General features: G+C 38.7%; 1 protein-coding gene across 7 annotated transcripts in view; it reads right to left on the bottom strand.

The window, feature by feature from the left end:
• The window catches only part of HELZ (helicase with zinc finger), a 156,107-nt gene that overhangs the window by 43,187 nt on the left and 100,310 nt on the right, over window positions 1-12,610 (bottom strand). For all 7 annotated transcript variants that reach the window (XM_030296660.1, XM_030296664.1, XM_030296661.1 and 4 more), the window contains 3 exons: window positions 8,179-8,383; window positions 1,398-1,449; window positions 469-659 (listed from right to left, as the gene is read on the bottom strand). In XM_030296660.1, the coding sequence (XP_030152520.1) occupies window positions 469-659; window positions 1,398-1,449; window positions 8,179-8,383 (448 nt within the window). The remainder of the gene's footprint in view (window positions 1-468; window positions 660-1,397; window positions 1,450-8,178; window positions 8,384-12,610) is intronic.

The following is a 12,610-nucleotide window of genomic DNA, read 5'->3' as shown; positions in this document are numbered from 1 at the left end:
AAAGATTGAAATTTCTCAGATAAATTCAGATCCAGAGAGCTAGACTAATCCAAGCTTCTTTGCCTCCTCCAAAAAACTGTATTTCCTAGGAAGGGTTAGTGAATTATGTAAGAATAAAAAAGTAACAGATAAAATAAAAGTATCACTTTACAAAACAAGACACCAATTTACTAGCTCTGTTTAATGTTCAGGCCAATTTTCCCCAGCAAAAATATTTTTAAGGGAATACAAAGTCTTCTCAATCAAAACATCCAATATACAAATTTCTTCTTAACAACTGACAATAAACAACAATTCATATTTCTCTGGTCATTTCACATTTTGAAGGTTAAAGAAAGAGCTGCTTTAAAAGAAGTGTACAGGCATTGAAAAGTAAAACAACAACAACAACACTATTTGGGATAGTTACTAACTTAGTGAAGCCTATTTTATTTTATTCAATAAACGGTATTTCAAATGTCCACTTACAGGTAAAGGCACCGACATAACTACATTCCCTCCATAGACAGCAGGTACATAAAGAATACTTGTCCCAGTGTGAGGATCTATTCTTTGAACAGGGCTTGGGGATTTCCCCAAATTTGGGTGAGGTCCAAGGGGGGGTGGAGGAGTATATGCTCTAATAGGATTGCCAATAAGTACAGAAGGATTGGGCTGAACTGAAAAATAAACAGAGAAAGGACTCAACTTAGTAACTGTACACAGTCCCCTGGACAAAAATGATTTAAATCACCAACAGCAAAACACATTTCCCAGGTTTGCCATGAGATAAGAATTATCAATGTGGAAGAGTAAAGCATATTAAAAAACCACAACCATCTTCCAACGTTCCCTAAAATTATTTTGAGTTATACAAAGTATTCTCTCTGTAAACTAGTATAATTTTAAATGTCTTCCAAGGAGGTAAATGTGTGTCTTTCGAGAGAGAAAATCATATACACTCAATAAACATTCTTCTGAGACTAGGAAAATATACACAATATTTTTTCACAATAAAGTTTTGGCTTGCAATATAGTCACAGACAAAATGAAGGTTAAACAATTAATATTTTAAAAGCATAATTCTGCAACATTTTAAATCATTGAAGTAAACTTTATCTTGACATTTCAATGATCCAATATTTGTAGGACATAAATATGTTCCCAAAACTTCTGTGGCATATGCTTAAATGGTTTTCTTCATAACTTATAAATACATAAACCTTGGTACCTACAAAACCATCTGTTTTCAGAAATGTCGTAACAAAGCATTCACAAGACCAGATGTGCTGAATAAAAGAGGTTAAGTGAGTTCCAAAGTGTGTGTGTATCCCTCTCCCCATCTTCTAGTGATGAAATTTAGAGTAAACCTCTTATACCATAAAAGCAAGTTATCACAGGGCTGATTTTCCACTTACCAATTCCATCATTCTGGAAATGATCATTCTGGGTATGATGGAGGCTTTTCCCCTTTATAGAAAAAAACAAACGTATAATACTATAAATACATTTAATATGAGGAAAACATTACTTCCCTAATCCTATGCAAATTAAATATATTCAGCAACAATTACAATTTAAAGACTGCAAGTGTGTAATTAATAACCATTAGACTGCTTTGAGCCAACTTTCTTTTTAAATATTAAGTCATGGTGCTAGGCCTCCATTTTTCTCAGCCTCAAATTAAGAGTATGTAAAATTCTTTGTTTAAGTGATTTTTTAGGGGAGCCTGGGTGGCTCAGTCGGTTAAGCATCTGACTCTGGATTTTGGCTCAGGTCATGGTCTCACAGTTCATGGGATCGAGCCCCACACTGGGCTCTACACTAACAGTGTGGAGCCTGCTTGGGATTCTCTCTCTCTCTCTCTCTCTCTCTCTCTCTCCCTCTCCCTCTCCCTCTCCCTCCCCTCTTCCCCCCTCTGCTCCTCCCCTGCTCGTGCTGTCACACTCTCACGTGTACACTCTCTCTCAAAATAAACAAACATTTTAAAATATAAATAAATGATCAAAAGAAATACATAATCAATGTGACTGGACCCTAAATTCTATTCCTTTGCAGCTTCTCTACACATTTTCTATTAATTAAATGACAAGATGAAGAGTTGTTTTTCAAGGGAAAAACATCAGTCTTGACGGAATTGCAATTCCTGAGGACAAGGACTTTAAAACAATAATATGGATGTAAATATGGTTTGAGATTTATGTTATTTTGGGCATCTTAACATGTAAAATTTACTGGAGGAACAAGAAAAGACACTGACTGTCATAATCTGCTTCAGAAAACGTACAAATTGGGAAGCCTGGGTGATTCCGTCGGTTAAGCATCCAACTCTTGGCTTTGGCTCAGGTCACGATCTTGCAGTTTGTGCAATAGAGCCCTGAGTCTGCTCTGTGCCGACAGTGCGGAGCCTGCTTGGGACTCTCTCTGTATCTCTCTCAGCTCCTTCCCTACTAGTGCCCTTTCTCTCAAAATAAATAAATAAATATTTGTTTAAAAAAGCCTGTCTCTAAAAAAAGAAAAACGTACGCACTTTCTAGAAAGCAATTTGGCAATACTATCAAAAGCATCAAAAATGTACATACACTTTAACCCAATAATTACACTTCCAGGAATTAATCGAAATGAACTAATAATGGACTTGGGCACAGATGTTCATCACAGCATTGTTTATACATGTGTTAAATGTTAACAACCTCAATGTTCATCAAATGAAGATTTATTAAATAAACAATGCCAGATTCATATACCATTAAATGGGATGACTTTAGCACTGAAACAATATTTTAAGAGACAATGGTTCTGAATTTCTGGACTTCGAAAAATGTCTCTTTCTATTGGCTAAATGTTAACACAAAGCCATGATACAATACAAGCAGCACATTACACAACTTACCCTTAGACACACACAAATCTGTTGTTTGTACATAATATCTGAAAACTAAAGGGGGGGAGGGGATGATATCTACAGCAGAAAGAAAGATTTATTCTTGACCAAACCGAAAGTACAGTGATGCTTCATTTACGTCCCTGTCAGCAAGGTCACACACTCAGGTCGGCGCTAAACATCAAAGGCATGTGGTCAGGTTAGCCATGAGCAGGCAAGGGCAACGAAGCTCCAACTCTTAAAAAGTCAGAAAAAATAGCCAAAAATGAATCGCAGTTGGTCCATTAACCAGAAGAGAATGTTCCCAGTGATTGGCACTAGCTATAAAAAACAAACTTCAGAGAAGTGGTAAGGAAAGCAGGGCACAAGAAGAAAGAGTGAAACGGTGACAATGGTAGAGGGCAGAGACGCCAGAGTGGGTGGGAAGATGAGAAGCAGAAGTAATCAGAAGTGACCAGAGTGGCCGGGACACATACACTGACGGAAGAAAGGAGAGCCAGTGACACGGACAGAAGATAAGAGCGTTCCAAGAGGGCAGCAAACTCTTAGATTCTTAGCCTCTAACGAGCCGTCAACCAGAGGCAATCGTGCAGAATGAGGAGAAAACAGTGATGTGGTCAGACTATGGTACAAAGAACAGCCCCTGAAAGATGTCCACACCCTGATCCCTGGAATCTGTGACTATGTCATGTTATGTGGCAAAAGGGTCTCTGCAAAATATAATCAAAGTTGTGTTTAAAATAAAGAGATTATCCTGGATTATCTGGGTGACCCACTCTAATCACATGAGCCCTAAAAGCAGAAAAGTTTCCCCAGCTGGAGTCAAACAGATGTGGCAAAAGAGGAAGTCAGACACTCCATGGGAGAGAAGGATTCACTGTACCGTTGGTGGTTCTGAGACATAAAGGTCAAATGCAAGAATGGAAGAGAAGCCTCCAGAAGCTAAGAACGCTACCCGCTGACAGCAGTCTAGGAAACAAGGACGTCGATCCTGCAACCACAGGGAACTGGATTCTGCATGAACTCAAAAGCAGATTCCTCCCAAGCTTCCAGAGAGGAGGCCAGTCAGCCAACACCCTGATTCAGGCCTTGTGAAACCCAAAGCTGACAAACCAACCAAGGCAACCTGGACGTCTGACCCAAAGAAACATGAGATAATAAATTTGTGTTGTTTAAGTCACTATGTTTGTCCCAATTTATTGCAGCAACAATAGGAAACCAATCCAAAGAGTAATCACAGTCTAGGGTAATCCAATACTGTAAAGCTGGAAGCATGCCAGGCAATGACATCAACCCTCTGGGTTGTGGGATATGCTAAACCGAAAAGCAACTTGGGACCTATCATGTGAAAATATGGCACTTCTATAAGCGTAATTCAGCACACTGTACAGTTCAATATAGGAAACACTTTTCCAGGATGCTTGCACTTAGCATGCAGCTGTGGAGCAGTAAGGGTACTTGGTCCATACAAAATCATACAGCGTTTGGTAGCTTATAAACAAAATAATAATGTAGCCGTAAGCTAGCGCTATGCATAAAAGTCATTCCATGGTGACAAATCCCAAAGTTCGCTAATAAATCTCAGAAAGGATGTACACCTTTGGTAGAATACCAAAGGTATTTTTATAAGCAAATATAGTTCATAACACCTTTCTTTTTTAATTTGAGAGACAGAGTGAAAGGGTGAAGGCGGGGGGAAGAGAGAGCAGGTGAGTGAAAGCACGCGCAAGCGGGGGAAAGGGGCAGAGGGAGACAGAGAGAATCTTAAGTGGGTTTCATTCATGCTCAGTGTGGAGTCTCATGTGGGGCGCAATCCTACAACCCTGGGATCATGACCTGAGCCAAAACCAAGAGCGAGACATTGAACCAACTGAGCCAAACAGGTGCCCCATATCACATATTTTGTAAGGACTATTTTTTTTACTCCACTACTTGTTTCTTCAAATATTTATTTTTTCACTCATTCTTTGTTTTCCATTTACTCATTCAACAAATGTTAACGAGGCCCAACACCTGTCCACCCCTAGCTGGGCACTGAGGCTACCAAAGGACAAAGACGGACACGTTTTCTGATGTCTGGACAGTGAGACACAACACAAGCAGCAGGAGACAGACGATGAAGACAACTCACAAACTAAATTCTACAAGATAATACTACGGTCTTTCCAGAGAATCCATTTCTGAATATTATCTATCCTCTGACCAGTCTCTATAGTGCGTAATGTGTGTAAATGACTTTGTTCCATGTTAGCAAAGCTTCCAAATGTTGCTCCCAGCAAATGCCCTAGGAGGAAGCAGAATGAAGACAGGCAAATGGCTTTTCTACATGCTAATCCTGCAGGTGCCCACAAAACAGGCCCTTTGCTATAAATGATGCTTGCAGAAAATGAGGCAATGGCGGGCCAACCAGGACCACCAGCTCCTGGACCCCCTAACGTTCTGTACCTTTTCTAACACCATCACAGAAGTGACCTGTTCAGAGAATAAAGTTATATGACTGCTAAATGGCACAGGGTGTTTTGTTGCCAAACACAGCCCTGAGCAAGCAGGATACAAAGTACTTTTAAGTGTCATCCAGTCTTCTGATGCTTTTATCCACAAGAAATCTCATTGGGGTTTAAATTGTAGTCTAACATTAACAATACTAATTTTTAATATTTCTTATGCACAGAATTGTGTTACAAGTTAAACAGTAAGGAAAACTCTAGGAGAAATTGTACGGTTCAGTATCACATTTTCAGAAATAGTATTCTTTTCTGGCAATAAACCCCACTTCATCCAAAGGCTCTATCTAGCACATGATATAAAATATCTGGGATTTGTTTCAAAATTTTTCAGTGTGCATATCTGGCGGGGGGCAGGGGTGGTCTGTAGATGAGACATGATTAAGATTAAGTTGCTAACTGGGGCACATGCGTGGCTCAGTCGGTTGAGCATCCGACTCTTGGTTTCAGCTAAGGTCATGATCTCTCGGTTCATGGGATGGAGCCCTGCGTTGAGCCCTGCCCCGATTCTCTCTCCCTCTCTCTCTGTATCTCCCCCGCTCAAGATCTCCCCCTCTCTCAAATAAGTAAATAAACATAAGAAAGAAAGAAAGAAAGAAGAAGAAAGAAAGAAAGAAGAAAGAAAGAAGAAAGAAAGAAGAGAAAACACCAGGAAGATGGCTGCTTTGGCCTTTAATTACACAATCCTCTCAATTATAAGAAAAAAGCCATGCTACACTCTACTGGATGCATCATAACCATTATTGATTTCTCAGATACTTACTGAGCACCCACTATATGCAAAGAGTGGGGTAGGCACTAGAACAGGATTTTTGTCTTCAGGGAGTTTATGGTTTTAGAAGAGCAAGTGGAATAAACATATATTTTCTTCACCTTTCAAACGAAAACAAAAAGCAAACTGCAGGGTCTTGCTTAGGGTCCATACACATGCGGTTCCATGGGTTCAATTTAGCTGCACCTGCCGTACATAAGTTGATTCCTATATTCCCAAGTCAGTAAGAAGAGTTTACTCTACTGTAGTTAGGAATGTGCAAAGGGTATAATGATTTTGCAATGTTTTAATTAAAAAGAAAACGAAAAAAAAAAAACAAAAACGGAAAATGTAAAAGTTTCGACCTGGGTTCCCTACTCCCCACACACCCTATACTCCTTGCTGGTCCCTATAGAACCTGTTCTCTCATACCTCTGGTCTTTTCTATCAGCTCTTTCTTAAGCTTTATTAATTCATCCAAAAAATACTTATAAGCCACCTATGAGGAGCCAGATGTTGTTGCAGCACAGAGGCTAGAGCAGTAAATAATCCAGGCAAAAATCTCTGCCGTAATGGAGCTTATATTCTAGTTCTTGAAATGTCTCCCCAGTGGGGCACTACCCCCATCCACTCGGTGGATTCCTAAAAACAAGATCTCTGTGGGGGAAAATGCCTTGAATCCACCTCTCTCCTCTGACCACTACCCTCCAACATCTTCTCCAAGAGGACTCGGGGGCTTATGTGCTTATCTATGCTTCTCCAGTACTGAACATACCAGCTGGCACACAGAGGAAACTTAACTACTTGATAAGTAAGTTGATTATTAATTTATTATAGTTTTAAGCTTTAGAAACCTAGAAGATTCATTTATGCGAAATGCTTAATCCCCTGGAAATCCCAAATCGCTAAAGCATTATTGCACCATAGGTTTATTTTCATTAAACTAATAATAATCAAAGTATAGTAACACAGAAGTTCTCTTCTCAGCTTAATACCTATTTAACCAAGAGAGTTTCAAGATATTAAAACATTAACTATTGTTCACTTAATTACTGTTTACATTAGGATTTACTTTTTAATTTTTTTTAAGTTTATTTATTTGAGAGAGAGCACACATGTGAGTGGGAGCAGGAGGAGGGGCAGAGAGAGGAGAGAGAGAATCCCAAGCAGTTTCTGTGCTAAAACTCACAAGCTGTGAAATCATGACCTGAGCCGAAATCAAGAGTCAGACGCTGACTCCACCGTCTGACTGAGCCACCCAAGCGCCCCAAGGTTTTACGCTTTTAAAATGAAGCCCCAAACTGACATGTTCTTTTAATTCATGTCAATAAATTTAATACCATGCTGATGACTGTAAATATAGCAAAACAACAGAACAAATACTAAACGTGCCATTCTCATAACTTTCTTTTCTATGGTAAGTGCAAGCATTTTTTTTCAGGCACTGTAGCAAATAAACCAGCTGTCTCTGCCCAAAATAGCTATGGTTCAAAAGTAGAAATGGCCCTGGCTGACCCACCTCCATTCCCTCTGATGGACTACTTCTTACACAACAATACGGGTCAGCAGATCAGTTAAAGTAATCTTCAAGAGGCCAACCAAATCTTCTCACTGGGTCAAACAGCACTTGAACTGGTCACCAACAAAGGATTAGAACTATTTGCTTTCTACAAACAATGTTATATAATATTATTCCTCATAAATAATATGCCCTAAGGGCATGCTTTTAATGAGCGAGATAGTCCTTTAAACTGCTTTGTTTTATTCACATCTTACTAAAATCAGCCTATCAGCAGGGAGGACCGGGAGGCTGTATTATGCACAGGACTCCAGAAGCAATGAAGTTCTTGAAAACTTTTTGAGAAGCACTGACATTAAGCACGGCTAACAGCCACATGTTCACTTACGTGTCCAAACTAGACAAGTTCCTTGCAGAAACTACTTGCTACCAAATATAACCTTCGTTTCCGATACTTGAAGTAACTTGCAGCCCAACAAACCTTTACCCTTCTGTGCTGTTCTCTCCCTTTAACCTCTTCAAGTCCATTAACAGGCTTTACCTTGAGGGGTGACTGCTGCAGTTTGTTGGTATTTCCTGAATGCTGCAGTCTTAGAGCCCGGGGGATAAATTCAGGTGCCAGTGGATTCAACACATACGTCTTCTTTAGTTCTAAAGCCTCTAGCTGAGCTTTGATCTGTTCAAAAGTGATTCCGTGTAGGCTATTATTTTCATGACACAGGGCAATAAACCGCTCCCAAAATTTCCTACAGAAAAGATTTACAAGATCATTTTACAATTTCAGTGGATGAGATCACAGAAATGAACATAAGCAACTAAAGAGAGCTTCAAATTCCCTCTTCCCACCCCAAATCCTCAGATCCAACGTTCACCTGGCTATGATTCAGGTAGAATCTTTCCACCAGACCACAAGACTCCAGAAGTTTGATTGCAAAACTACAGTCATGTCTAATATCGTGGAAAATACAAATTATGCTCCCAATTAATTTTGGCCGATCAATGCAAGTAATGTGGTCAATGCTCAATTATCCACACTAATCCAAAATGACAGTCTTGTTATCCACATAATAACTAGGGATTTCAAAACTGATGCCAGCTCATTTTACAGATGATTTGTACTTCTAGACATAGTCATACATTATATACATACACAAATTCAGACACACACATAAATTAGACTAATTTGAATTATGGGGACAAAGTAGCCTGGTGTTGGATGACTAAGAAAAGCCAACTCAGGACATAAATCTGAGCCACAAAGTAGATATTCCTCATGAAGATTCTTAAGAAATAACTAGCTATTCCTATATTTTTCTCTTACTCAACAGATGCTTGTCACAAGCACAACTTACAACATTGACTACGAGAGTTAAATTAAGTATGAAAAATACAGGAAGTTGGAATGCTAATTTTAATATTGATTATTCATTTCTGAATCACATTAATAAATACTAAAGGAGAAAAATACACTCAAAACTTGTTGCAACTGTATAACTATTTTCCTACAGGTTGGCAATCTGATCTCTGAATATTAAAAATAATAAATACATATTACAAAAGACAACATAATTTTTAAATTTTAAATGACTATAAATATGCATACCTATCTTTAATATGAGGTTCAAATAATGTGTTATTATGCTATGAAAGATATATGATATGGTTTCTTCCCAAGCTGGTATCCTTGTGGACAGAAGTAATCAAGATAGCTTCAAGAAGCACAGATGAAAAGGTTTATATTATAAAACTCAGTATGTGAACAGGAATTGGGTTATTAAAATATTCACAAAACTTTGCAGAGTTTAATTCTGGACTATGTTTCTCTTACGTATGTCCTTTCTACTTTTTTAAAGGTAAATTTAAGAAATGGGTCCAGAAAAATTTCAGGCCTACATGCCAACAACAGAAAAGTACAAGTACCACAAAATATGAAGTATGTATTTTTGACTGTAAGACATAAAGGTTAAAAGACAGTCATTCATTTGCAGGAAGTATGTGTTGCTAAGAAATGCAAACCAAAAGCTACCCTTTATTTTTATTCCTAAGAACACCTCTGAAGGAATCAGAAGGCTTTTTTCTCACAGTCTAATAGCTAAGGAAGGATCTTTAACATAGCACTCAGGACCTAAAAACCCAGGAGCTAAAATCCATAAACTTTCCCACCCTTTCGATTTAAAAAGCCACAATATTCAACTCTATGAATACTTTCAACATGATTCTACATGCTACATTCAAAAGAAGTTTCTCTGATCTAATTGATAAAGTATCCGTTTCATAAAATGGCATTTCGTCTTGGGTTGCAATTCAAGACAGAGCAAAACAAGGAGTGAATGGATTGGCTTTTGCTCTCAGTTTTTAATACCAATTTTTTATAACAATCGCCATTTCCAGCTTATGTACCCAAGATGCTAGAACTTGCTCTATGTTTCAGCTCCTTTTTAAACTCCATACCCTGTTCCTTGACCACTGTCACTGACCTCAACTGCACTGAACATGAGCTGAATTAACACTGAGTTGAGCAGAACCTTCAAATAACCCCACAGTTCACAAGAAACTAGTAGCTCAGTGAGTCTTTGCCTACAAGATCCCAGAGATCTCAAAGAAACAGTCTGAGAGCTAAAGGATACCATTTCAGAATCCTAAACACTTACAATAAGCTAATCAAGTCAAAGCAGCTCCAAAAGCAGCCCGAAATCTCCATTTTAAATCTCACTCATCCTTTGACTGACATGGCAAAGTGGTCAAGCGCATGGATTCCAGAGCTAGACAGCTGGGGTTTCAGTCACGGCTCTGTCATTCAGTAGCTGTGTAAAGTCAGGCAATCAAATAACTTAATCTCTTTGTAGCTCAGATTCCTCATGTGTAAAACAGGGCACCAATAGAATTTATACTTCCTTCAGTTTCTCACTTTTAAACTTTGAGAGTATTTCTTCCTTCAAAAACTCTTAAAGTTAAAAAGTTTCCTTTCCTGTCTTCATGAAGGCTCTTTCAAAGACTATTGACACAGCCCTTGAACTCCCAATACTTCAGTAAAATACGAAGTATGGATGTATGAACACCTAAGTGAAAGATCACCTGAGAACTTCCAACTACTCTCAGAATGAAGATAGAGGCTCTTGTTATTTACAGATTCCACTGATTCTTAGGAGCCTCCCTAAAATTTTCACATATTATTAACAATTTGGGTTAGAAAACCCAAGTATGTCTCTATATTGTAATACAATTACAAGTATTTCAAAGAACATAACCTTACTTTAATCACTGCATGAACAAAGTATGGTTTTGTTTTTATGCTAACTTTGCTTCTAGGATCACTGATAAAAAAAACACTGAAAAACCACTTGATATCCTCAGGTTATACAGTATGTGTACATGCATGTGTACATACACCTCTACATACATATGAAATATGTTTCCATCTCACTGAGTAAATGGAATTTGTTAACGAAGTAATTTGGTTCAAAGGAAGACCTTCTCTGAACACAATGGTTTGGAGAAATGTACAAATCTTCTCTGGCTCTCCCCACTCAGTGTAGATTTATACAAGCATATTCATCACTTTCTGGGAAAGGCAGGGTAACCCACCAAGAAGAGCTTGGGTTTTGAAGTCAATGCGACATCTGTTTGAGTGAACCATTTAACAGCTATACGACCTTGGGCAGTAATTTAAACTCTGAATCAGGCAGCCCATTTAAAATGCAAATAAAATTCCCACATTGCAGGGTTGCTGGGATGACTGAACAAGGCTAAGTGTGCAAAGCACTTGACCTAGCACCTGGCAAGAGAAAGCTGTCAATAAACAGCAGCTACTATATTAATACTCATTGGTTTGGCGAGTTGGGGAAAGGGTAGTTCACTACCTTCATTTCAGGTTAATAGAGAAACTCTATTTAAAAATACAACAAAAAGGGCACTGGGGTGGCTCAGTCGGTTGAGCCTCAGATTTCAACTCAGGTCATGATCTCATGATTCGTGGGTTCAAGCCCCAAATCGGGCTTTGTGCTGACAGTGCAGAGCCTGCTTTGAATTCTCTCTCCCTGTCTCTCCCCTGCTCGTGCTCTCTCTCTCTCAAAAATAAACATTAAAAAATTTGTTAATAATTAAACAAAAATAAAAATACAACAAAAAAGTTTATATAATGGTTGCCTTCTAAACTCGTATAGTACACGCAATAATCATTCCTTGGAAGCTTAATCAATGTTTGGAAATATCATTAGTTTTTCACAAATACTGAGTGGGACGGGGTGGGGGAAGGGAGTCCTGATTAACATAAACTACAAAGAATTCACTCCTCTGTGGTCATAGAACCTAAGAATCATCTATGTCCTCCAAGTTTACTTGTATTGTGAGATTAAATTAATTTCTAATGAAATTAGAAAGATTAAAGCTCAAATACCCATACACTTCAACTATTAGCTCTTGGACTAGAACCGTGATTAAACTGTCCAAATAACACAGATAATCAGCAGTCCAAATTAAGTCACATGATTTTTGTCTCCCTACACAATATACTTAACCTCTCTGAAAATATTTTGCCTAGCTTACAAATAATTTACAGTCCTTAATACACTCCAGTTGAGTAGTAAGAAATAAGCAACCAGAAGGCCTGGCTTCAAGTTAAAAACTATCTAGCCCTAGGGGTGCCTGGGTGGCGCAGTCGGTTAAGCGTCCGACTTCAGCCAGGTCACGATCTCGCGGTCCGTGAGTTCGAGCCCCGCGTCGGGCTCTGGGCTGATGGCTCAGAGCCTGGAGCCTGCTTCCGATTCTGTGTCTCCCTCTCTCTCTGCCCCTCCCCTGTTCATGCTCTGTCTCTCTCTGTCCCAAAAATAAATAAACGTTGAAAAAAAATTAAAAAAAAAAAAAAAAACTATCTAGCCCTAGATTATTCTGACAGCCTGGCCTCAGAAAGAATTATTTACCTATCTGCTCTGAGAAAATAACAATTTATGTCAGAGATGGGGTGAAAAATGCTG

The sequence above is a fragment of the Lynx canadensis genome, chromosome E1 (assembly GCF_007474595.2).
Source record: "Lynx canadensis isolate LIC74 chromosome E1, mLynCan4.pri.v2, whole genome shotgun sequence".
Taxonomy (NCBI): domain Eukaryota; kingdom Metazoa; phylum Chordata; class Mammalia; order Carnivora; family Felidae; genus Lynx; species Lynx canadensis.
The sequence above is the reverse complement of the archived record's forward strand: the minus strand, read 5'-3'. Positions and strand labels throughout refer to the sequence as shown.